A 26,462-nucleotide genomic window follows, 5' to 3' on the forward strand; every position below is an offset into this window, starting at 1 on the left:
CAAAAGTCATGATGGACAATGTGGCGTGCATGTATTACATAAACTGTCAGGGAGGTGCCAGATCACATTCCCTTTGTATGGAAGCGCTAAAGCTATGGGACTGGTGCATTTCCCACAATGTCATAATATCAGTGGCCTACTTCCCAGGAATACACAACACAACAGTGGAAAATGTCAGCTGCAAGTTCTCACTCTACCATGAAAGGGAAATAAATTGAGTGGTCCTACACGACATATTCCAACGATGGGGGATACCGACAGTAGATATCTTCGCTACTTACCAGAACAAGAAATATCCTCAGTACTGCTCCAGAGCAGGGATTGGATGACACTCCATGAGGGACACTCTTCTTCTCATGGGACAAGGGTCTTCTTTACACCTTTTCCCCCATTCCCTCTAATTCTGAATGTCCTGTTGAAAGTGAAAAAAGAGAAAGCAAACATCATATTGATTGCTTCACCTGGACCAGGCAGATGGTACCCTTACCTGTCACACCTGACATTTATGACCACTGATGACTCTTCCAATCACTCCATATCTGGTGTTGCAGAATGCGGGACGCGCACTCCATCCCAACCTGCAGATTCTGTGACTCAAAGCCTGGTTCCTTCGTGGTGTTAGCACATCTTGCTCTGAGGAGGTACTGGAGATGCTATTACATGTTGGAAAGGAGCTACTCATACTATCTACTGTGACTGAGTCAGACCAGAAGGATATAAGAGTGGGGGAAGGCAGGTATATCAGCCTCGGAGTGAGCAGGTCCCTGGAGAGCCAAACAAAGGCTACTCCAGGCCAATCAAGACACCTGATGCCAACTAATTAAGGTCATTAGGCTAATGGAGACAGGTGGAACCAATCAAGTCTCCATTCCAGTTCCCTGGAGAGAGCCCAGGTGAAGGATCTGGAGGAGGAAGCATTGCTGTATCCTGAGGTAAGGGTGAAGCTAGGAAGAGGGGACCACAGGGGAAGTGGCCCAGGGAATCAAAGCAGCATTTTAGAGGTGGAGGGAAATGCACAGCTGCTACCCTTAGGATCCCTGGGCTGGAACCCAGAGTAGAGGGTGGACCCGGGTTCCCCTCCCCCCCATACTCTACAGAGATCCCCTTGAGAGGGGAAGCAAGACTCGGTCCATTCAGGAGATGCCTACTAAGCTCTATGGAGCAACAATGACTGTGGGGTATTTCCCCCTTTCTATCTCCCATACTGGCCTGTGCTGAAAGTAACTCAATAGACTGTGACTCTGGCCACTATGCTCTGAAAGGAAGGGCACATTGGGGCCTTAGTGAGTTTGAGGCCCCTGGATCCACCAGGAAGTGCAGGACCCACAATTACAGGCTCGGAACTTTGTCACACTATCTACAAAAATGGAAGAGATTTCAAATCTGGTGTCAGCCCAAAGGTGTCCCCTTAAATGCAGCCACCCTACCCGTAATCCTGGATTACCAGTTAATTCTCAAGAAATTGGGTCTTATCAGCTTGGTAAAGGTTCACCTAGCAGCAATTGCAACCTTCCACCAGGAGGTAGAAGATTACTCAATCTTCTCCCAGCTGACCACAAAGAGGCTTCTCAAAGGCATAGCAAACCTCTTTCCCCAACCAGACCTCCCACTCCCCAATGGGATCTCAACCTAGTGTTAAAAGGACTGACTAGACAGCCATTTGAAACCATGGCCACTTGTTCATTAACTCACCTTTCAATGAAGATAGCATTCCTGATTGCCATTATCTCAGCAAGGATAGGGGAGATAGTGGCCCTGATGACACATCCCCTGCCCCCTTTTCATTGTGTTCTTCCCTGGCAAAGTCACTCTTCAACCACATCTAAAGTTCACTTCCACGGTGACTTCCACTTTTCATATAAATCAGCTTATTCAACTTTCAACCTTTTATCCTAAATCTCATCAAGATAATAGAGAAGCCATTCTCCATATGCTCAATGTGAGGAGAGCCATGGCCTAGAACAAGAGCTTTCAGAAAATCTCACTCTTCCTCTCCCTTTTGACCTATCTGCAAATGTACTGCAATTTCAGCTCAAAGATTCTCCAAATGGGTCTTGAATTTTATCAAGCTCTGTTACCAGATATATAATGTAGCACTCCCATCTTCAATACGCACACATTCTATGAGGTCAGTCTCCTCCTTCATTGCATTCTCCAAGAATGTCCCTATATCAGAAATCTGCAGAGCAGCTACCTGGGCATCTGCTCATACCTTTGCAGAACATTGTGCCATCCTGGGACACTCTGCTGCAGATGCCAGATTTGGTGCCACAGTGCTATCATCTATAACAGACTCAACTCTGAAGCCCCAGCCTTCAGTGGTGCGAGTCACATACAGTGGAGCACCCATAGGGACACTACTAAAAGAAGAAGTTACTCACCTTATGCAGTAACTATGGTTCTTTGAGATGTATCTCTGTGGGTGCTCCATGACCCACCTTCCTCCCCTCTACCGCAGAGTCAATGACAAGAACTCCGAAGTAGAGAAGGAACTGAGGAGGGTTCACCCGCGCACGCTGGGTAGCCTCATGGCAGGCAAGGAGCCACACATGCGCCAGATGAACAGACTTCAAAGATCTCTGATCAGCAGCACAGGGACACAGACACATCTTGAGGAACTATCGTTACTGCCAGGTTTCAGAGTAGCAGCCGTGTTAGTCTGTATTCGCAAAAAGAAAAGGAGTACTTGTGGCACCTTAGAGACTAACAAATTTATTAGAGCATAAGCTTTCGTGAGCTACAGCTGACTTCATTGGATGCATATCGTTACTGCATTACTGCACAAGGTGAGTAACTTCATCTCGCTGATCAAGTATTACCTCTTATTTCCTTATCACATGAATGTTAATGTGCTGCACAACCATATTTACATATGAAAGTAGCCATATGCAATCACATTAAGTCCTTTTAATTGGAAAGAGAGTGCATTTTTATTTACTTAATTCAGTGGTCCCCAAACTTTACAGTCATGCCCCCACCTGGTCTGTGCCCCCCCCCAGGAACTGCTGTTGGGAGCAGGGCCAAAGCTGCGGTCAGGAGCTGGGGGGCCAGAAGGCCAGGGGCGGAGTGGGGCTGGGTTGTGCACCCTCCCTGCCCCCAATGGGGGCAGTCATGGGCTCCATTACCCCCCCAAAAATAGTTCCCCCATGCCCATCTAGGGAGGCACGCCCCATAGTTTGGGGACCACTGACCTAATTGTGTAATAGAAACATTTTAAAAGAAATATTGCTATGAAGAGTGAAATTTAGAAAACCCAAAGGACAGCAGCCTTAGCATGTGTTTAGGTGCTATTTTTTACTACTTTAAAAGTAATTAAAATAAAGGAGAATGCCCTCAAAAGCTAATTAGAGGCTTTGTTGCTATCCATTTTGGAATGCCAATAAACTGAGCTAGGGTTTGTGTTATGATGTTAAATACAGTTTTGATAGATAAAGCTGACATGACAGATTGCAGAAATGAACAGAAACAAGCGTCTGTCACTTCATGAACAGTTTATGGAAACTATGGAGCAAACGGAAGGAGTGAGGTCATGGCCTTTCTTGCATCTAGAGCAGAGTTTTAAAGTGGTACTTACGAAATGTACACTTCTCAGTAACATGCTCTGTTGTTAGTCTGCACAGCATAGAAAACTTCTGAATGTTCCAAGATTGAAATAATTACATTTAGTATTATAAAATAATAGAGATTAAATAGAGATTAAAAGCATGAAAATACTGTACAAGAAAACTACAATAGCTGAATTTGTTTGCTAGTTAAAACTGAGATTAGTGTGCAGATTCACATACTGCTGTTTACCAAACTAAAACTAATGCAATTCTAAATTGTATGTTTATTAATTCTGTAAATGCATATTTACTCTTAGTTTCCCCCATCTGGACATAGTGATGATAGTTGCATCAGAAGTCATAAAGGCCATGAGAAAACATGAAAAGGTGCCATCTGTACAGCTGGAGGCCCTTCGAGTCATTTTACCTTTTATGATCCCTGGTAAGTCATCCAAGTTAAATAGCTGGTATTATACATCAAATGGGAAAATATAAATAAGGCTGTTTTCTGATCTTTCTTAAAATAATTAATCATCCATCCTGTAGTAGAATTTTGTATGAGAAATTTTTACTTAAAGCTCTATAATTAAAGGAGAACTTTTGTTTGAAAAGGGTAGAAACATAGCTAAAGGTGGAAGAAAAAGCTTGGCAAACATTGAACATATTGTGCCAAATTCATCACTGCTGAAACTCTATTGACTTCTCCAATGATGGACTTACAGCAGTGATGAATTTGGTCCATTACTGCTCTCCTTGATACCACTTATAGACTTAAGGAATATGGATCCATTGCCATGACTTTATAGCTTAATTATTGGATGTTCCATTAGTGATGGACAAAAGATAAACTTTCTTTCAAATTGGATATACTAGCAGGAGGTATTGCTTCATTTCAGTGTCATATCCAGTTAATGTTCTCTCTCACACACCAAGCCGTGGGGGCAGTGACTTCAAGGTTAGAAACATATTAGCTCTTGTCTACAGCAAATTGTTGTGAGGCCAAACTAGATGATTTAGGAAGCCTTTCTAAAGAAACATCTTGGAGACAATCTGCAGAGGGGAAAAAACGTGTGTTTCTTTTGTTTGTTCTTCGGTAGAAACAGAAGGCTTGGACAAGGTTAGAAAAGACTTGTTTTGTTACCTGAGCATTTTTTAAAATCAAGAATATTAAGTCTTGTCTTTTGTTTTTCCTGATAAACCCATAAGATCTGGAGTTTTTGCCCTGGAGCTTTCTCAGTCTTAACTGAAGAGATGGGGAACTGAATCTTTTTGAAGACAGCATTTCTTGCAAGTGTTTGTCAGGAGTTTTGGTTAAATGAATATTGACCAAAAAAACCCCAAAACACAGTTTTAAACAGTTTGATTAAAATGTAGGTTTCTCTTACAAGCTCAGATTTCAGTTTCTTGTTCTTTGTAATATAATTGTATTATTTTTCCATTCATTCAATGAGTCGTTGAGCAAAAACAGGAGATTTAAGACTTGATATTCAACTTTAAGAAGCAAGAAGAAGAAATTCCCCTTTTTTACTAAAAATCTTGTGAACCTTTGTCCATCATAATGAAGCCAAAAAAAGAGACAAGTTTTTTTCCCTTTGAATGTTGCCTGAGTTGGCGTTTGAAGGTTAATATGTGAAGAAAGTTAAAGTATTTTATAGAAAAAATAAGTACATGCTTGAATCCTAAAGAGTCTTTTAAATGATCTCTAGTTACTTTTTGTAGTGCCACTTTGCCCTGAGTGCTGATTACTACAAAAATGTTAAACTAAGGAGCATGTTCTGCTCTTTTTATATGTGCACAATTTCCATTGTTCTCTGTGGCTATAATTTGGTTTCTAATCTGCTGCCAATGAAAAGGTCTAGTAGTCTAAAATTCCTTTTAAGGGTTTTCCTTCCAAGAAAATCCTAAAGGCGTTTAAATAAGTAGTATGGACACTAAGAAACAGAGCTCCATTAAGTAGTTAATTTCTTGCTAGATTTTGAACTGAAAGTTCAAACAAAAGCTGAATTTTTCATTTCTCTTGAATCTGCTGTTGACTGGTGCCCTACATGGTTCTCTGTATGATTAGACTTCATCCCCACTCATAGAAAAGTATGTAATCTCTCTGAATCCTATCTTATTTTACTAGATTTGAGGTTAATTGGGATTCAGTTTATGAATGATTAACGTATTATACAAGTTCACATGCAAAATCCCCCCCAATTTGCTGCAACCAAAATTTTTTGGAGTGAGTATTTGTTTCATAATAAACAGCAACATGAGGAAACTGAGTTTTAACACCACAGGCTCTTGGTAACTCTGGTCTATGACGTTACAGGAGTGTGAAAACAGTGGGAAACTAGAATTAGGCTGTCACGGGGTGCACTCACCACTGGTGGCACCTCTTCCTGGCCATCCTGGAGATTAGCTTTGGCTAACTGTTGCACCGTCCTCTTGCAGTGTGTCTCCTCCCATCATCCCCTTGGTCTGCAGGCCCCTCTCACTCCAAGAACCTCAGCCTCCTCTTCATGACTCGGCCCTCTGGCTGAGTCACCAGACATGTCCCCCATCTTCCGGGGTATCAAGGTCCCTCTTGACAAATAGGTTTAGGCAGTCTTCCTGCTCACTGCCCCACCGGTGCCACTTCAGCAGCTGGTCAGGGGAACACAGGCCCACCCCTTACTCTGGGTCCTGGCTCAGAGGCCCTCTCATCAGCAAGCTAAAGTTTGACCTAACCCATATCTCTTTGCTCTTCTCCATAAACCTTGCCTACCGCTCTGCTCTTCCCCTTCTCTGGGCTTGCCAAGCTATGCTCCACCCTCCTAGGGAGTAACTGTAGGCTTCTTGTCTCTAGTCCCAAACACACTTCCCTTCTCCCAAGGGGTGACTGCAGACTACTTCCTAACAGCTCTCTTCTGTGCCTCAGCTTCTGGGTTTTATACAGGCAGCACCTGTTCCTGTCCAGCTGACCCTCATTTAATCAACCCCTGCTCCATGGCTCCTCTTCAAGGTGCAGACTGTAGGTTAATTGGGCCTAATTTATCTTCTCAGGGTCGTGTGCGGAGTACACTCCATCCCACAGGTCTCATGAGTTATTTGTAAATAACTTTGCAATAGTTTCATTGCACTACTGATTTTAAAAGAAAATGTGAAATTTGTTTCCCTGAAGAAGTGTTTTTCTGTGTTTTAAAGGTGCCACAAAAGAACGGCAAAATAGTTCTTCAGGAGCAGTGGGAGATGCTGACTTGATGCTTACCTTAAAAGTAATTAAAAACCAGTGTTTGTTGGAGGGGACTCACACACTAGTGCTTGATGCTTTGAACAGGGTATGGTTAAAATCTTTCTCCTAATAAATTTGCTTGGTATTTTACAGTTGCAATTAATGACTTATTTATAACTTTGAATGCAATTAAATCATTTTCCGGTTGATTTGATAAACTTTACCTTACATTACCTTACATGACCTTTCATACATGTGTTCATCTGCATTATTATTTTTTTCTTACTCTAATTTATTCTGGAATATGCCAGAGAAGTTCATCTCTGATGTAATAAGTCTAGTGGATATTTATTAGAAGACTTAATATTTCTTAGACATTAAATTCATTTGCAGTTGTTTATGATATTTTAGATGTGAAAGACTGCTTTACACACAAATAATGGATGTCCTGCATAAGCTAGAATTTAATGTAATTTGCACAGAAAAACCTGCAACTGTTCACTTAACGTGATTTACCTAAAACCTGTGACTATGAATACAAATTTCTTGGATTCCAATAGAACAGTGTTTCTCAATCTATTCCATACCAAACAAAACTGCCTGGGACTGCTTGACCCTGTAGCCATTGGGAAGTGCAGGATAGTTGCAACCTCATGAGAAGAAACCTGGAGAGCAAGAGGCACCTGCAAGCAGGTCCCAGCAGGATAGGGAGACAGAAAACAAAACGTTGGGCCACTGGCTGCAGCAAAATAGCAGTTTTATGGCAAAAATGCTGAATTCTATGGCACATTGGAAAGATGCCAAATCCCAAGGCCCATCGAATCCATATGGCCATGATTGAGATGAATGAGGTAGTTCACACATCTCTGAGAGCCATTTCTCTCAACATTTTTGGGTTAGCGACTCCTTAGTGAAGTCAAAATTTTTATAATCCCCTTATATTTATTATAAAAGTAGTCACAGTAAACAATGTATCAATACTAGCAATGATAAAACTATGTAATTTATTTAGTTGTCTGAGTTTTACGGGGTTGAATGAGAATACTTGACCTTGAAGGGTAAAGGTGTGCAGGAAGTAGGAAGTGAGATTTTCCTTGCTTTAAACTGATAAAATTTTCAGTACCTTGTGATTCCCCCCTTGTGACGCTCTGTACCTCGGGGAAACACCCTACACCCCCATTTCATCTTTATGAAATGATTGAGTGGTATCCAATGCAAAGTTTGTCATGTTGGGTGTCTTTGGAAGGCTCACAATGCACTGAACATGGTTGTAATAGTAATTGTTACAGTAATGTTATAGTAAGGTTATAGATTATAATTTCATTTATATAGTTATGAGGCTGAAAATGTATCCTCATGGCTTAAAGCAAGCCCATGCAAAAACTCTCCAAGAACAGAGAGGCAGTTCACACCTCATCAGGGCATGGATGGGACAAACCCAGCCCAGCCTCACAGGAACAATGGACACTGTCTTAGGCAGCAACAAAAGAATCTGTTAGACCCTCGAGGGAGTCACCCCCTTCCTTTGGGCAGTTTGGGTCTGCAGTGAGATAATGCTCACCTGACTCTGAAGAGGTGGGAGGGGCAAAACCAAGAGGAAAGAAAGGATATGATAAAAGGGAGAGACATTTTGCCATGCTCTCTCTCTTCCACCTACATCTACAGACACCACCACCACCACTAAGCGACTGAGCCACTGATCAAAGGGGAGAGCCTGGCTGAAGAGCCAGCCTGTGGTGAGAAGCATCTAAGTTTGTAAGGACATTGAAAGTGTTAAGATCAGCTTAGAATGCATTTTGCTTTTATTTCATTTGACCAAATCTGACTTGTTATGCTTTGACTTGTAATCACGTAAATCTACCTTTATAGCTAATAAATCTGTTTGTTTATTCTACCTGAAACAGTGTGTTTGGTTTGCAGTGTGTCAAAGACTCCCCTTGGGAGAACAAGCCTGGTATATATCAATCTCTTTGTTAAATTGACAAACTTATATAAGCTTGCAGCGTCCAGCAGACATAACTGGACACTGCAAGACGGAGGTTCCCAGGGTCGTGTCTGGGACCGGAGATACTGGCTAGCGTCATTCGCTTGCAAGTAGCTGGGAGCAGCTTACATGCCAGAGGCTGTGTGTAAACAGCCCAGGAGTGGGGGTTCTCACAGCAGAGCAGGGTAAGGCTGGCTCCCAGAGTCAAGGATTGGAGTGGCCTAGCAGATCACCGGTCCAGACAACACCAGAGGGAAACATCACACCCCTTGATGCCTTTTGTGATCCTTATGGGGGGGTCACAACCAACTGGTTAAGAAACACTATCTTGGAACTATTGCAGATTCAGGAAGGCATCCTTGAATCAGTTCATGCTTGGTTCACATAAATGAAAGGATACGAAAAGGATAAAGAGGAAAAATGGTCATAACCCCCTTGAGATCTGTTTGCAACTCCCCAGGGGATCATGACCTATATATAGCCCGGCAGCAGGGCAACTGGCTGGTACTTTGTCTTCAGGTTACAAATGTAAATGAAGGGAAACAGGTTATTTGTGGCCATTCTTCCCTAACATTTATTGCATAACTGAAAAAAAGATTAGATATTTTTGAAGTCTTGTGTGCCTGTTAGGCTTAGCCTACAGGCATATCTTCCTTCATGTCAGATAACCCAGATGATGATGACCTTTGGATTAGTAGGAAAATGCTTTCAAAAGCATCATATGTTTTTGAGCCATTTGTCTTGTGTTTCAGAGGCTTGTTTTTGTTCTGTTTTTTTGGCAATGGGGCAAGTGCATTTTTTTTTGTTCTCCTTGTACTCAAAATGACTGAATAGTTTTTGCTCTAACTTTCAAAAACTGTTCACCTTTACAAGATTTCAGCCTGAAAGGTGAATATTATGGAAAGTTATGAAAAGATGAAACAGAAGGTATAATGGAAAGGTTTATGCAAATTTAATTGCAACGATTACTCTCGTAACAGCTACAATTTTACATCTTTTGAGAAAAAAAACTGACAAGCGACTTTCCTTATCACATGGAGAAAAAAATCTGACCTTATTTTGTATTAATTTCTCTTTTAGTTTATTGGAAATCCTGGCATTCAGAAATGTGGATTAAAAATACTTTCTTCTGTAGTGGAGTGTTCTGGTGCACTACAAATGTTATCCCAGCAAGGAGCCACAGACACTGTACTTCACACACTACAGATGTATCCAGATGATCAAGGTACATAGGAAGATGTTTTGTGACTTACATAGGCTATTACAAGATTCACATTTATCTTTACATCATATTATAAATATAACATACTAAATTTATCTTTTTAATTCTGAACCAGTAATTAATATTAATAATCTTTTTTTCTAGAAATACAGTGCTTAGGTTTGAGTCTTCTAGGATCTTTGATTACAAGAAAGAGTTTGTGTATCGCATCTATGCATGTGCTGGCAACAGTTCTGGTTTCTACTTTACGACGATTTAAGGATGTCGTTGAAATACAGATACACGTATGTGATTTATTTGAGTGTAAAGATGAGAATGAATTAAAGAAAATGGGAACAGGTTTATTTTTAAAAACATTATTTGATATATAAATTTGAAATATCTGTTTCTGATTTTTTGTGTTTGTACAGTACCTAGCACAATGGAAACATGGTCTTTGACTAAGGCTCTTAGTTACTACAGTAATACAAATAATGATAGAATTACTATAAAGCTGAGCAAGTAAACATTTAAAATTAAATCGAACTGTTGAGGTTCCCATAGTAGTGGCTGTCTCAGAAGGCATGAATTCAGTTCAAAATATGCACCCCTAAGTATGGATGCTTACCTGAACGTATATGGTCTGCAAAACTGGAACAGAAAGCCCCTGATAACAATCCGTCGCTCTATCAATCATCATTTTATAATGTACCCATCATAGTTGTATCTGAGCACCTTTTATGAAAATAAACACACAATGTGTGTCTTTCAGCCCTGTCATCAGCAACAAGCTCAAAGTTACTAATGAGATTTTTTAAAAACATCTGTGTGTGGATGCTGTTGTACTTAGGTTATTGTGGGAAAGTTTACTGAACAGATGGTTTTGCATAAAGTTTTGAATGTGGTGAGGGTGGTACTCGTTCTTATTTTGTCAGGCAATGAGTTCAGTAGCTTTTGTCTGGCTCCTGTAGATCTGAGGCTTTCCCTGCTTGTCATCAGCTTTATTTTTCCAGTGGAATGAAGCCATCATGTGAGGTCACTTTCTTCTGAGAGTCCCACTACTTCTTTTTCAGCTCAAGCTAGAAATATCATATGCAAGGCCTACTTTCACAGATTTTTGGCTTTTCCATTTCAGGTTTAACTTGGTGCCCAATACGGAAATGGAGAAAAATGAAAAAATAATGTTTGGTGGAGGAAATTACTCAAATAGTATTTAGTCACAATGAGTTTTGAACAAAGGTTCTTGTACATCACTGTTTACCCATTTCTAGTTAATAGCCTCACATTTTACATTTAGAGTTGTTGGGTTTTTCTCTTTAATTTCTAGATTTACTGTAAGTATTTTAGCAAACTGGTGTTTCAAATTGAACATTATGGAGCAGGCATGCGGGCTGTGTGGTGTGAACACTTCAATATCTGATGGGGGCATCTTCACCCACCCCATACGGAGTAACTTGTGTCCTCTGGGCATTAGTAAGAAGCAGTCTTGCAGTTTCTGAGCACAGGAGCCGTCATTATGTCTGTCCCTTACACTGAGAATGCAAAAGGAAGGGGAAAGGTCTTCCTTTTTTTTCCTCTCCTGTGTATTTGTGCTACAGGTAGGCACTATCTCAATTTATGAAGACATGTACAACTTTATTCATGCTAAGAATTAATTCAAATTATATTCTGTTTTATTTTCTCTCTTATATCTATGAATGATAGTTTGGAGGGACAATATGTATACATCTAGGGGTAATCTGGAAATTAAGGTTTTCAGCAAAAGTAGTGTTTTGAGTGAAATTAAATGCTGGGCCTAAAATGTTGACAATATTTTATTTTTACATAAAGTTAGGTAATTTCCGTTTATAACAGTGGACTTGATAATGGACCAGGCCCACTGCTAGTTTTTTCAATACATCAACCAATAGCTGTCTCTAATTTACATAAGTGGGTCAAACTAACTGCGACTAAACTGCAACTGAGGGTATATGTACACTGCAGTAGGGAGGTGTGATTGCAGCACCTGTGGGCATGCCAAAGCTAGCATTGATCTAGCTAGCTCACTAAAAATGGCAGTGGAGCACAGGCAGCAGCATGGGCTAGCTAACTAAGTGCAAGCCTGTCCAGGACCTTGGGTACATGCTCGGACGGCTAGCTTGTGCAGTCACCCGCACCACCACAGTTTAATTGCTATTTTTAGAAAGCTAGTTGGATCAGTGCTGCTCCAGGTATGCCTGTGCATGCCTTAATGGCTTAATCAGAGCTCCTGACTATGGTGTAGAAATATTCTTAAGACTAAAAGTGGGTCGATGCTCAGACCTTCTGTTATGTTCTGATCCACCTTGCAGTCCAATATGATTACATGTCTAAAAAACCAAAACAAAAGATACCAAAAGAGTATAGCTATTTTACTAATACAGTTTTTTTATTAATTCTGTAACACATGGTATCTGACTTCCATCATTTTAAAATTTGATATTTTTTTAAATATACATTTGTTGTTGATCACATCATTTTGTTATTTGTAGGGATTTCACATGATCGTGACAATCCTTGACTTGTCACCTTGTTTTGCAAAGCTGCTGATATATGAATCATTTGACACAGTCATCTTTTATCAGATGTCCATGTGTTTCAGTGAACAAAGAGACCAGCAGGTATCTTCTCTCTTTCAATCACTCCACATCCATATGTTCTGAAATGTTCTCAAGTTTGCTACCTTCATTTCAATTATTTCTCTTCCCATTCAGTTTCAAAGCTTGTGCTGTAAATGCTTCGCTAAAATAGCCAACAATGATGATTTAAAAAACATGATGCTGGAGAAAGCATGTGCTGAATGCAATAGCATTATGGCTGAATGTTTACTTTTACTGGGAGCTGATGTTAATAAGAACACAAAGACGAGCTCTTTAATCTATAAGGTAGGTTCTTGGAAATGTAGATTGTTATATTGGTTTGAAAGATGTCACTTTTTTGGATGATTTTAATTTGTGTATGTGCCTGCATGAGCAAGATTAACTATCTTTTTAGACCCAATCCTGCAGTGTTCTGAGCATCCTGCAGGGAAAAGTTTCAAAGGGGCTTGGTAACTGAGGTACACCTAGTGTTAACCTGTAAGTTGTTGTAAGATAAGTTGTTGAGCTAACTGATGAGTAGTGTCAGGGAGCTGACATTCAGTTAAGCACAAGCAAGTCTCCCTCTCCCAGGAGACACAAGGGTAAAAAGGTGATTCTCAATCCTGGGTATCCCAACAAGCATCACACCGTTGATGTCAAAATGCAGCAAGCAAATCACAAATATCCATCATTTTCTTTGGTATAACCAACCACTTATGTGTACTCAGGCCAGAATATATGGCATTTGCCACATGTTTTGGAGATATTCATTACACAAGAAGGCTAAAGCATCCTAGGGTCCTTGATCAGCTTCACTTAGGCAGTTTTGAAAATCTCAGCCTTGATGTTTAGGAAATTCTGTGTTACAGTTCATCACAGGACACCATACTGAGAATATGGAGAAACAATAGTTGAAACAACTCTTGTTAAAATCTAAGCTGCTGTTTTACACACATTTTATTCATTTCTTCTGTAATAGGTTTGTGAGAAAGGAAGCAATCCTAAGCTGGTGGAACTGCTATTAACTAGTGGTGCTCGAGAGCAGGATGTTCGGAGTGCTTTAACAGTCAGCATAAAGAAAGGAGATAGCCAAATCATTAGCTTGCTCTTAAAGAAGCTTAGCCTGGATGTGGCCAACAGCAGTATATGTCTTGGAGGATTTTGTATTGGAAGAATTGAACCTTCCTGGCTCAGCCCTTTGTTCCCAAATAAACTTACTCCTATAAAAAAACAAACAAGTAAGTGAATGTAGAATTTGTTATATTAAAATGTGATAAATCCTCCTAATGACGTTTTACAAACCTTCAGAAAGAGTTTTAAAATTGAAATACAGTGTTAGAGAGCCTGTTACATAGGTTGTGTAAATCAGCATAGCCCTCTTGGTTCTGAAACCTAAACTTTAAAAATAAAAAAATCAAGTCTTTATAGTAATTTTGATCCTCATGAATTTACTGAAGAACATGCCACTTTATTGGTTTCTTACGTGTCTTAGATGCAGGTTCTGCATTGGCAAGAATGGTGCTCAGATACCAGATGAAGAGTTTTTCAGAAGACCGATCAAGATCCAGTTGTGATGTAACTTTCTCTGAAGATGCACTGGATAAAAGTGATGATTGGATATTCATGCCTGAGCTATTAGTAGACAGTGTTTTTCGCTTGAGTGATGATATTGATAGTGAAGGTACATATACTCTAGCAATTTTGTCTCCTCTTAACAATGCTGGTCTAGAATTTGGGATGAAAATTCAATTTAAAGTATTTTGGCAACTAGTGGACCATAAAGTAATAAATAAATAAGTAATAAAATATATACTCCAATTTATTTGTTTTAAGGTAGAACTCTTTGTATATAACTATAGGATATTTGTTATGATATATGTGGAAAACAGTGACATAAATGTATGTCTTCAAAACACGAAACTAAAGTTCTTAGGTTTTAGGTTATTCACTTGATGATTTATTTTCTATCATTTCATTGGCTCAAATGAACTCACACTGAAAATAATAAAGGACCAAAACATCATATCACCTGGGAGCAAACACTTTTCATAAAACAGGTCAGATATGAATTGACTATCAGGCCTCATCCTCAAAGAAACCTACAGAACATCTTCAAAAGATGAGCCTAGGAGCTTAATTTTAAAACTTTTTGCTAGACATTAAAAATCATGGTCTTAATAAAGACATTGGATTTATGGTTTATTACAGCAATCTGTAACCCACTAATCCCTTTTTTTTTTGTCTTATGACTGGAGAGGTGTTAACGGCCACTTCACCTCAAATGGTCTCTTAGAATATGTGTTCTCTACTTATGCTAAATAATTTGTCCCACCCTGTATTTAGCTGCGACACTCTGAGTACCTTTTCCAGACCTGAATAAAAGCTCTGTGTAGCTCAAAGCTTGTCTTTTTCACTAATAGAAGTTGGTCCAATAAAAATACCTCACTTACCTTCTCTATAAAAAATAGAGTCTTTATCACATCTTCAGAAAACTTAACTTAAATTCTATTGATGCATCTTCAACATACAATCTTTCCCAGCAGTAATTATAGTAAATGTTAATGTCATTAAATAGTTAAAACACAATTTTTGCATTGGATTCAGTGACTAATAAAATTGGCTAGATATTGTTACTTTGTACAATCAGATTTTTTGCTTTAATGCCAGTGTTATTTTTTGAAATCTTGGAAACCTAAAACCATTGCTCAAGAATTAGAATTTTAACATCTTTGTGGAATCAGAAAACTTGTTGATATTTTTATCTATTTTGTTTTTTTCTATTGCATTATTCAGTATCATTTTTCATTACTATAGCATTGTTTTCCAGAAGTTTGTATGCTAGTAGATACTGTTTCTTGCCCCATATATCAAAACAAATTTCTAAATAGTGTGAACAACATGAATTCTTCTAACACGGTGGTCTTAGGATTTTTAGAGGCCTGTCTCCTCCTCCGCAATGAATGAATATGATGCACACAAAGATCTCCTACCTCCACCTCACATGTCCAACTGATAAGAGGAAATAAGACTAAATGGGGCACAGATATACCAAAATACTCAGACATTTCCAATTAAACAATGATGGGAGGGAGAATTTATATTCACAATACCATTAATTATTTATATTAACATTTTGTATGGTGGCACAAGATGTGAGTTAATTTCCATCAAAGGTGGGAAGAAACCCAGGAGCTTCCCATCCATCCTTCTCTCTTAATATCTAAAGGAATTAGGAGTCTCTCTGTTTCCCTCATTTGCCAGTCAGGGCTGAGAAAGCCATTGGACCTTTTTTAGTTCCTCCCACCATCTCTCACCTTCTTATCTGAAGGTCAAAAGGGGCCAGATGTCTTTTTTTTTTTCTTTTACCCTCTCATGCAGTGGTGGTGAGTTGAGAGGACTCCACTCTTCCTCCCCTTCCCATTCAAGAGAAGGGGGTACTCAGAAGACACCTCCCTCCCTTCCTTCCCTCCCAGCTTCAAGTGCTGCCACTCTGCTCTATAGGACAGCATAGGCAAAGAGCAGAAAAGGAGGATAGAACTGCAGGAGGAACGAGGGCAGGCAACTGTAGATTACTCAACAGCAGCCACTATAGTGGCCTCTAATGGCTGATGGAGCAATATGTTCTAAGAAATGCTGAAGCCACAAGTCTGAAACACCCTTCCACAGCATGTTTGCCTGTATGGCTCAGAGCTCTCCTGCTTCCAAGCAGATGAGGATATATTTTTAAAGATAATTTAAGTATCACAGCTCTACATTTCTGAAAATCTTGTTGGCATGAATGCAAAAGGAATGACCTAGCAAATTAAAGTTCATATCTGTAGCTTGTTAAATTAGTACAGTACATATATTCTAAACTAGAGTATGTTCTTTACATATTGTACATTGAATTAGCCAGTCAATTCCTGCTGTTATTAATGTGCTGGAAATACCGCACTATGATTTATGTTGATATGTGTATTATTTGGTTGAATTTTCTGTAGTCCTATGTCCTCACTTTGTAATAGGGAGTGAAGGTTCATTTCTGATGAAAAAGAAATCCAACTCCATTGCAGTTGCTGATCTGTACAAAGATACACCGTTACAAAGATATTCTCCTACTTTACAAAGGCATTCCAATTCTCTGGTAAGCTAAGTAATTTATTCACTATAAACCTCCCTAAATCCATTATGTATGTTGCCTGATGGAAAACTATTAATGATAAAGTATCAAGAAATGACTGGTTGTCACCGGTACACCATTTAGTACCTTATAAAATATTCCATAACTGTGTGATGACTGTGCTCCCATGTAAATAGAGTACTGCCATAGATAGCATTTTATTTCAGCAAATATTTATGAACTGTCTATGGCAAACAGTACAAATAGCCATTCCGATCTAACGAGAACTTCAGATATGGTATCTTAATACTTTTAAAACTAATTGTCATTTTTATGTTGCCAAAGAAAAATAGCCTGTAAATTTCATTATACTTTAAATCTATTCTTGTTTAGTATTACAAGTCAGTAATTCTTAAAAAATAGTAAGTAAGCTAATTTTTGTTGTTAGATTTTAAGGTTAAAATTTTCACCTTTTTGAGTTACTATGTGGATGACTTGCAGATTGCTATAAAAAGAAAGATAACTGAATTTATACATTTTTAGAGATGTAAAAATATTCACAGCTGTTGTTTTTTGTTCTGTTTTGGGATTTATCAGGAACTTGGTTCAGATTATGAACCATTAGTGAAGCAAAGAAGAAAATTATTGTCTTCAGATGAATCACACAGTAAGTCAGATGCAAAAATAGATAAGATTTTCCAGTTTTTTACAGATTACAGTTATCCACAAAAAAAAAATATGTTATCAGTTGAAGTAAACTGTCTAAGCAACATTGGTACTGTTATATTCAAGTTTGAAAAACTAGGGGGAAGTTTTTTCCAAAAATATTAGTTAGAAAAATTACTCCTAATACTTTAAACTTTACTAAAACAGTACAAATGTTGCTTATACAGTAAAGCACTTTTCTCTTCAGCTTTACAAAGAATTTCTGTAAGATTATGTATAATAATGTACATTCATGACTGCCCTAAGAAGCATTTTTAAAGCCATTTGTATTATGCAGAACAGTATCCCTCTACTCCCTATAGAACCCTATAGGAATTTGAATTGCAGCTTCTTAACAGAAGTCCTCATTGGCTCCCATTTCAGCCAATATCTAAACAGCCATTGCCTTCATTGAGTACAGAGTTAGACCTGAAATTCTGTGAATTGTAATTCAGAGATCAATGAAATCATGTTTATTAAATTGTTGTATGTTTTACCTGTGAAGATGAATGCTTATGTTTTTGTTTTAATAGAAGGGATCTCAAAATTCCAATCACATTTAAGACGATCAGACAGTTTGTCTTCTTTGGTCTCTGAGAGAGAATATATTAAGTCATTAGATCTTTCATCAAATGAGCTGGAGAATATAGATGCCATCAGTCAGAACTGCTGCTTAACTGGTCACTTGGAACGTCTTGAGAAATTGGAGCTGCACCAAAATGCACTCACAAGCATTCCAGAACAACTGTGTGAAGTAATTTTATGTTATTTTACATAATGCAAGAAAATTATCTGTTCTTTTAAGATCAAATACCAGATTGTCATCATTGTGCCTACATGTGTACATTCGCATCCCTAATTTGTATGTGTACAATTTTCATGCAGTAATTGAATGTGCTGTTAACAAGTTAGTTGTGCAGACATGTTCAGGGAGTTTCTGTCGGATACTTGCTGCAGAGGGTCAAACTGGGAAGCATATTTTACAGATAGTTTACATGATTGCATTATGTAAATGAAAATCAGAACTGCATATGTTACTTATATGCTAAAGCAGTGGTCATCAACCCATCGATTGCGATCGACTGGTCGATCCTAGAGGATTTCCCAGTTGATCGTGATCTCCGGCGGTGCAGCAGGGCTGCCGCTAAGACAGACTCCCTGCCTACCCCGGCCCCACGCCACTCCCAGAAGTGGCCAGCGCGGCCACGGGGGCAAGGATCTCCCTCTGCGCACTGCTCCTGCCTGCAAGAACTGCCTCTGTAGCTCCCATTGGCCGGGAACAGGGAGCTGTGGCCAATGGGAGCTGCAGGGGCAGTGCTTGCAGAGAGGGGCAATGTGTGGAACCACATGCTGTTCGCCCCCTACCCCCAGCAGGGATGCATTGGCCCCTTCCAGGAGCGGTGTGCGGCTGGGGTAGTCAGGAAGTCTGCCTTAGTGACAGCCAAACTGCACCCCAACCAGGAGCTTCCTCAAGCCCCAGTCCTGAGCCCCTCCCAGAGCCAGTACCCCCACCGTCTCCTGCACCCAAACACTCTGCCCCAGCCCTGACCCCCCTCCCAGAACCAGTACCCTGTACCCCTTCCTGCACCCCAACCCCCCTGCCCCAGGCTCAGCCCAGAGCCCCCTCCCACACTGCGAATCCCTCGGCCCCAGCCCAGAGCCCGCACCCCCTCCCAAACCCCTACCGCCTACCCCAGCCCAGTAAAAGTAAAAGGGTGGGGGAGAGCGAGTGACGGAGAAAGGAGGGGATGGAGTGAGTGGGGCGGGGCTTTGGGGAAGGGGCAGGGCCTCGGGAAAGTGGCGGGGTAGATCCTGGGTTGCCCTTAAATTCAAAAAATGATCTTGGGCGTAAAAAGGTTGGAGACCACTGTGCTAAAGGCTTTGTGTAATTGTACTAGTTAGTTTTATTACAGCATGCCTGAACATCCTCTTTATTTTATTCATAATATATAATTAATTACCATTTTCTCTCATTTTACTTGATAGGATAAATAAAATAAATATGAAGTAATTGCCTAAATATTAATTTAGTTTAAAAATTAGAAATTCATATATGTGTGTTGTACTTTTTAAAAAGAAATTCTCCTTTTCTTTCAGACTTTGAAATGTTTGACTTACTTGGATTTGCACAGTAACCAGTTTGCATCTTTCCCTACTTATTTACTGAAAATGAATTGTATTGCAAACCTTGATATCTCTCGGAATGAAATTGGCCCTTCCTTAGCTTTGGATCCACATAGCAAATGCCCATCTCTAAAGCAGCTTAATCTATCATACAATCAGCTGTCATGCATTCCCAAATTTCTTGTGGATGTTGCAGAAAACCTGGAACAGCTAATGCTAGAAGGGTAAGAATAGTGCCAGTTTATCATATTACTGTTTAACAAAAATTGCAGGAAATCAGTTTATTTCATCCAGAATAATCAGTGTCACTGAATGTAAATTATTTTCTGATCAAAAATATGTTATAATAATTAATTAAATTCACAAAAGCAAGGAGATGCAGAATCCACGTTTCCCTTCCATTTCTTCATTTTTATTATTTTTCATTAGATGAGTTCATGTTTCTAATACCACTACGGTGGAGAGGTTTTTGCTATTCCTCTCATTCCCAAATATCTCTAACATCTTAATTTATATTTCACACTGAAAATCTTTAACTCTCTCTGTTTCCCTTGTTCTTTCTTCTAGAATACATCCATTGTAACATGATATATTAATCTTAGAACTATCTGTATTCTCCTTGTCTGTCCATGTCCTGTAGAAGTTGGTTACCTATTTCTTTTAAATTGACAGATGCTCTTTAGGTTGCAATCCTGCAAACACATATTAAGTCAGTGGAACTGCTCACATAGTGTATGTCTGCACTGCAGTTAGACACCCGCGGCTGGCCTGTTCCCGCTGTCCTGGGCTCGCGGGGCTTAAGTTAAACGGCAGCCCAAATGTCTATATTGCAATTAAACAGCCACTTGGCCTGAGCCTTGCGAGCCTGAGTCAGTTGGCACAGGCCAGCTGCGGGTTTTTAATTCTGGTGTAGACATACCCTTACTTAAAGTTAATCACATGTGCTTGACTATTGGACCTTAATGTATAATCAGAAAATGACATTTTATTGCACATGCTAACATTTGAATTATAAAGTGAATAAATACATACGGTGAGGTATTCGCATTGTCAGATGCATTGGTATTGTGGATAAATATCAATCCTGATCCATCAGTCCTTACTCAGGTAAAACTATTTTCAGTTTCTGTTTGCATAATTAAAGACAGCAAAATCAGGTTCATACTCCTAACTTTCCATTTTTTTAGCAAGTAGTTTTGTATAACACTTGTAATATTTGTTTTCCTTTACCTTAGAAACAAAATTTCAGGTATATGTTCACCCATATGCTTGAAGGAGCTGAAAGTTTTAAACATTAGTAAGAACAATATTTCATCCCTGGCTGTTAATTTTCTCAAGGAGTGCACAAAATTGGAGATATTTAGTGCCAGGATGAATTTACTTGGTAAGTATTCTAGGAGTTGCTTAAAAAAAAGGATGAGAGAGGTTTAGATGATATGTGCTGTAGTCTAGATACGGACAAGGCAAAGCAGAACAGTTAATGTAAAAACTGCTTGAAAAACAGCAAGGTCTCAGATATAGTATTAGCCTCCTAAACATTTATCTACAGTTACCACACTATATCCATTAGCCACAGTTCACCACAATAATTATCATATATACAGTACTATTTTCCTATGCTTGCCATAGGAAATTACTGTTGCATCTCAGGTACTGTGGTGTGGTAACTGTTGATAAATGAACTTGATTCTTTTCTCATGCCAATTTTACACCAGTATAACTCCCATTTATTTAAATTTATACTGGTTTAAGTGACATGAGTGAACCTTTGAGTGTCTGCATAGATTTCTCCTGGTACTGTCATCTGACTAAGCAATATAGAGTGTGATTCAATGGCTTAAAACATTTTATACAAAAAATTAACTAATTTGAGAAAATGTAATACATGAATCACCTGTCCTAATGAATTTATAGAAGTTCTTAAATTATTATTAGAATTTCGTACGTCTATCCAACATATAGAATTTTTTATTTTCCATATGCTTATAATCTAGTTTCTCAGTCTTTCAGAATGTAGCTGATATGTCTGGAATAAATTAAGTTTTTAAGCAATCTTTTATGTACATATGGTATTATATTACATTGGTGGAATGACAAACATATATCATATTAGTAACACAGCAAAATGTAAATAAGAATATTTCAATGTTGGATAACAATATGAAATTAAATATCATAGTGTCTAATAAAAGTAAAAAAAAAAAAAAGGTAGAAATATTTGGAGAAAATAGGTATTTTAATTATCCTCTAAACTCTTCAAATTGGGAGTTCAGTTTTCAGATGGGAGTTCCTGAAAAAGAAAATCCAAATCCTGTCTTTGGGAGCTCAAGTCAACACTTGGGTGATTTAAAATGGTTATTTATGCTTCTACGTGCCAGTCTGAGCACCAGAAAATAGAATCAGATACCTGTGTTTGGAAACTAGCCTCACAATCTATCTCTAATTTTAGAAAATGACAGCTTTATAAACTAACGTAAAAAGTGCTGAAAAATGATGCCTAAAGAAAATAATTCAGTTTCTTTTCTATTTTAGATACCATACCTAACTTGCCATCTAGCATAACAGGTTTAAAATTATCTCAAAATCATTTTGTCAGTATTCCAGAAGCAATTCTTCTTCTTCCACAGTAAGTTATTTCACTTGTTAATGCCAATGTTGTGTCCTCTCTGAAGGAAAACCTAGTGGAATAGCCATTATTAAGCAGAAACTACAGCATGTTTCTACTCAACGTTTTCAGACAATCATCCTAAAAAGGCTAAATCTAAAACATGGTGACAATTAACTCAAGCCAGAGTCGGTCACTTTTTCTTCAATAACTGGAGGAAACCTGAATCCCCTAGACGGTTCCAAACTATGAACTTCTCCTTTTTTTTTTTTTTTTAAACTAAAAGATGATGTTTTTAGGAATGCTGAAGCTGCCCATTTTTGCCTCCAGAGCTAGAACCAATTTGTTTTTTCTGGTGCAAAGAAAGTAGAAAAGATATTGGCAAATTTCTCCTTTCATTAAGTCTTGGAACTTCATCCTTTTGCATAAAGTAACTGAGCCCAGTGGCTCTCTTCCCAAATATCTACGATAAGTTCCTTCTCAAAGAATAACACTGCTTTTGCCCCCTAAGTTGAATTGGGTTAAAGCTGCATTTGTCACAAATTATCCTGTTCCTTCAAAGCATTATTCATGTGAAAACTAGCCCTATTAAATTTTGTTACAGCAATGTTAAATTTTAGCACATTGTGCCGAGTGCATTATTTTGGCCATTCTTTAATTGCAGCCACATTAATACTAGGGATGTAAAGAATAGTCAGTCCAGATCTGAATAATACACAGACCCATGAGGCTGGTTTTTAATATGTTAATTATTTTTAAAATGGCCTAATAACACCTCCCATACTCATGCACTTGCTCCTTTCCACTGGCACTCCCATTCCTTTCCACCACCTTTCCAAGCTATAGACAGGTTTACTCTCCCACTTCCTTTCTCTATGCTTCCAGCCTCAGCACTACTCTCCAACCCACTTTTTCAAGTCACTTCTTAGGCACCAGTACTGCTCCTCTATACATTCCTCACATGGCAGCTCCCTTCTATCACTTCTCCTGGTTCTAGCACTGCAGCTCCACCCCCCTTTCCTATGTATCCAAAATCTCTGTGGCCCCCTCCTGTTACTCATTCCAGTGTCCACTACTGGTTACATATTGACTCCAGCTACTTCTCTAGAAGTATCTAGCACATAAATACCTTGTGATGCCAGCTACAAAAGTGCCATGTGAACACCTGTTCTCACTTTCAGGTGACATGGTAAATAAGAAGCAGGCAGCATTATCTCCCATAAATGTAAGCAAACTTGTTTGTCTTAGCAATTGGCTGAACAAGAAGTAGGACTGAGTGGACTTCTAGGCTCTAAAGTTTTACATTGTTCTGAGTGGAGTTATATAACAAAAAAAAAATCTACATTTGTAAATTGCACTTTCACGATAAAGAGATTGCACTACAGTACTTGTATGAGGTGAATTGAAAAATACTATTTCTTTTGTTTACCATTTTTATAGTGCAGATATTTGTAATAAAAATAATATAAAGTGAGCACTGTACATTTTGTATTCTGTGTTGTAATTTAAAACAATATATTTGAAAATGTAGAAAAATCCATAAATTTCAATTAGTATTCTATTGTTTATCATTGTGATTTAAAACTGTGATTAATCATGATTAATTTTTTTGTGTTAATCATGGGAGTTAACTGCTATTAATTGAGAGCCCTAAAACTTAATGTTCTAATTGAAGGAGATGCAGCTCTCAAGCTTTCTTTCTCCCAGCCCAGACAAGTCGGAAAAGAAGTCCATGAATTTCTTGCATAGTTCATACCTCACATTGAAATAAACACAGCTGCATTTGTTCAATAGATTGCATATAGAAATAAATACACACCCAATGCATGTGTTTCTTCAATATGTAGTCTTCCAGGATATACATGCAAGAACATTTGGGGAAACACTTAGTGCCTTTTTATTTGAATCTCATAAAACACATTAAAATAAACATTCTTCTGATATTATATTGAAATGAATGCTCTGAGCATGTTTATTTTAGTAAAGATGCCATTATTGTGAAGTCACTTGAACCTGGGACCATTGGCCAAATTCTGCTCTGATATAGAGGTAAAAACCTGGAATAACTATTGATTTAATTTGAGTTACTCCATATTTTCGCAGGTGTGACTGAAAGTAGAATTTAGATTTGGTCTTTTATTAATCTGGACGTTACCATGCACGCTCATCATACTATATAAATAAAAATAATTATATTATTATCCCATATTGATGTAACTGCACATGCATGTATTTGAAAGTGTCACTTTTGGTTCAGTCACTGAAATAAGTATATTCATTACATTGAGTGTTCATTTCCAGAATATGTAATTTCATGTTGAAATACATTAAAAGTACGCTTTATTGAATCAATCATAGTTCTCTGGTTTTCTTTTCCTTTTTTCCCCCTGATATATCCACATCTTATTTGCAATATCTTCTCAGATAATTACTGTTGCTTTCTACCTTTACTTCCTTTAAGAACATTGCTGAGGTTGGCCTTGTGTCATCAATAATTTTCTATCTTCCTATCTAAATTTCCAACAGGAATTCTTATTTTAATATCTTCCCCCTTTGTTTGTTTATAACAGATTAATATAGTTATAGCTAGTCTCCATTTTATTTATTTTCTCTGCTAATTTTTCCCCTTTATTTTCTTAGTTTGCGATCAGTAGACTTAAGCGACAATAAAATCATAAACCTGCCTGGACCTATGCACTGGAAATCCTTAAACTTAAGGGAGCTCTTGTTTAACTCCAATCAGATAGACATTTTGGACTTGAATGAAAAAGCATATGCATGGTCTAGGCTAGAAAAGCTACACCTGTCCCATAACAAGTTAAAGGAGGTAAAGTATGAATTTTTAGATACTTAAAAACATAGGCGCCGACTCCATGAGTGCTACTGGGCTGGAGCACCCACGGGGAAAAATTAGTGGCTGCTCTGCACCCACCGGCAGCCAAGCTCTCTGCCCGCCCTGCCTCGCCTCGCCTCACCTCACCTCCTCTCCTCCTTTGCCTCCTCTCCTGAGCGTGCCGTGTCCCCACTTCTCCACCTACCTCCCAGCACTTATCGCTACCAAACAGCTGTAACAAGCTCCAAGAGGGAGGGGGGAGAAGCGGGAACATGGTGCACTCAGGGGAGGAGGGGGGGCGGGGATTTGGGGAAGGAGTTGGAATAGGGGCAGGAAGGTGGTGGAATAGGGGTAGGGACTTTGGGGAAGGGGTTGGAATGGGGGCAGGTCAGGGGTGGAGTCAAGGTGGGGCCGGGGCAGAGAGGGGTCGAGCACCCATCAGCACCTAAGCTTAAAAACATCAAACCACTTTTCATATTTATATATGGTCTTTAAAATGATCACTTGGTTTTCAGATCAACCCTAAATTAAATTTTGCGCTACTTTTTGTGATTGAAGACCCTAGTAGTAAAATAGCATGTAATTAGAACTGTGTATTGCCTTTGAAAAGAATGCGACTATCTTTCCTTAAGCTTTTTCTGTCTTTAATGTATGGTAAGAACAGTATTTGTCGTCATCTTTGTAAAAGGGATATAAAATTAGTTCTTTAAGAGTTACTTTCTTGTCTGATCAAGATATTAGGCATGTATTCTTTAGATGATGATAATAACTAGAAGAAAAGAATTGGCATTGAGTTTGGTCTTATTAAATATTTGCTTAAGATATTCATCCTCCGATATAGACAAAAAATGCTCACTTTTAATAAATGTTCAAATGTTTATCAACTTTTCTCTATCCAGATTCCTCCTCAGATTGGCTTCCTTGAAAACTTGACATCTCTGGATGTAAGTTATAATCCTGGCTTGAGATCCTTTCCAGATGAAATGGGAAAGTTGTCCAAAGTCTGGGATCTTCCTTTGGATGGGCTTCATCTTAATTTAGATTTCAAACAAGTTGGATGCAAAGCCAGAGACATTATAAGGTTTGTTATCCTATTGTTGTCTGTTTTTCATGTCTTCATGGAATACACCATGGATAGTGTGATAAAAATATGCCTCTTTAAAGGTATCAACTGACTTTGACTTAGTTATGATTCTGGTGAAACTTTGTTCCTCAAGAAAAATGTGGTTCATAGCCATATGAAAATGGTTTACTGCTTTATGAGTTGATGATACCTTCAGAAAAGCTTATGACTCTTATGCAAACAAAGGTATTTAATGGTTGCTTAGTACATTTGTAATATGTTACAATATGTCACTCAGAGAAAGTTTTGCAGAAGTTATTCAAGACACACAAGATATTTAGTCTGTGTTAAACATTTTTTAAAAATCCAAAATGAACACACATGCTGTCAAAAAGATTAAATGCAATATTAAATAATTGTTTATGTAAATAATTTAAAAAGGGGTTGGCATTATCTTGGTTTGCCAGTTTGAGACTTCTTTTGGTATGTGTCTTTATTATACACTTCTTA

At 38.5% G+C, this 26,462-nt stretch overlaps 1 protein-coding gene across 1 annotated transcript in view; it reads left to right on the forward strand.

Moving 5' to 3' along the window:
• Positions 1-26,462, forward strand: part of LRRK2 (leucine rich repeat kinase 2) — a 133,633-nt gene that overhangs the window by 56,527 nt on the left and 50,644 nt on the right. The window contains 16 exon segments of the mRNA XM_038415017.2: positions 3,863-3,987; positions 6,714-6,847; positions 9,806-9,950; positions 10,092-10,231; positions 12,437-12,565; positions 12,659-12,829; positions 13,503-13,761; positions 14,016-14,204; positions 16,528-16,646; positions 17,220-17,289; positions 17,861-18,081; positions 19,425-19,675; positions 20,687-20,835; positions 21,984-22,077; positions 24,697-24,883; positions 25,789-25,970. Coding sequence (XP_038270945.2) covers positions 3,863-3,987; positions 6,714-6,847; positions 9,806-9,950; positions 10,092-10,231; positions 12,437-12,565; positions 12,659-12,829; positions 13,503-13,761; positions 14,016-14,204; positions 16,528-16,646; positions 17,220-17,289; positions 17,861-18,081; positions 19,425-19,675; positions 20,687-20,835; positions 21,984-22,077; positions 24,697-24,883; positions 25,789-25,970 — 2,565 coding nt within the window.

Source organism: Dermochelys coriacea, chromosome 1, assembly GCF_009764565.3.
Source record: "Dermochelys coriacea isolate rDerCor1 chromosome 1, rDerCor1.pri.v4, whole genome shotgun sequence".
Taxonomy (NCBI): Eukaryota; Metazoa; Chordata; order Testudines; family Dermochelyidae; genus Dermochelys; species Dermochelys coriacea.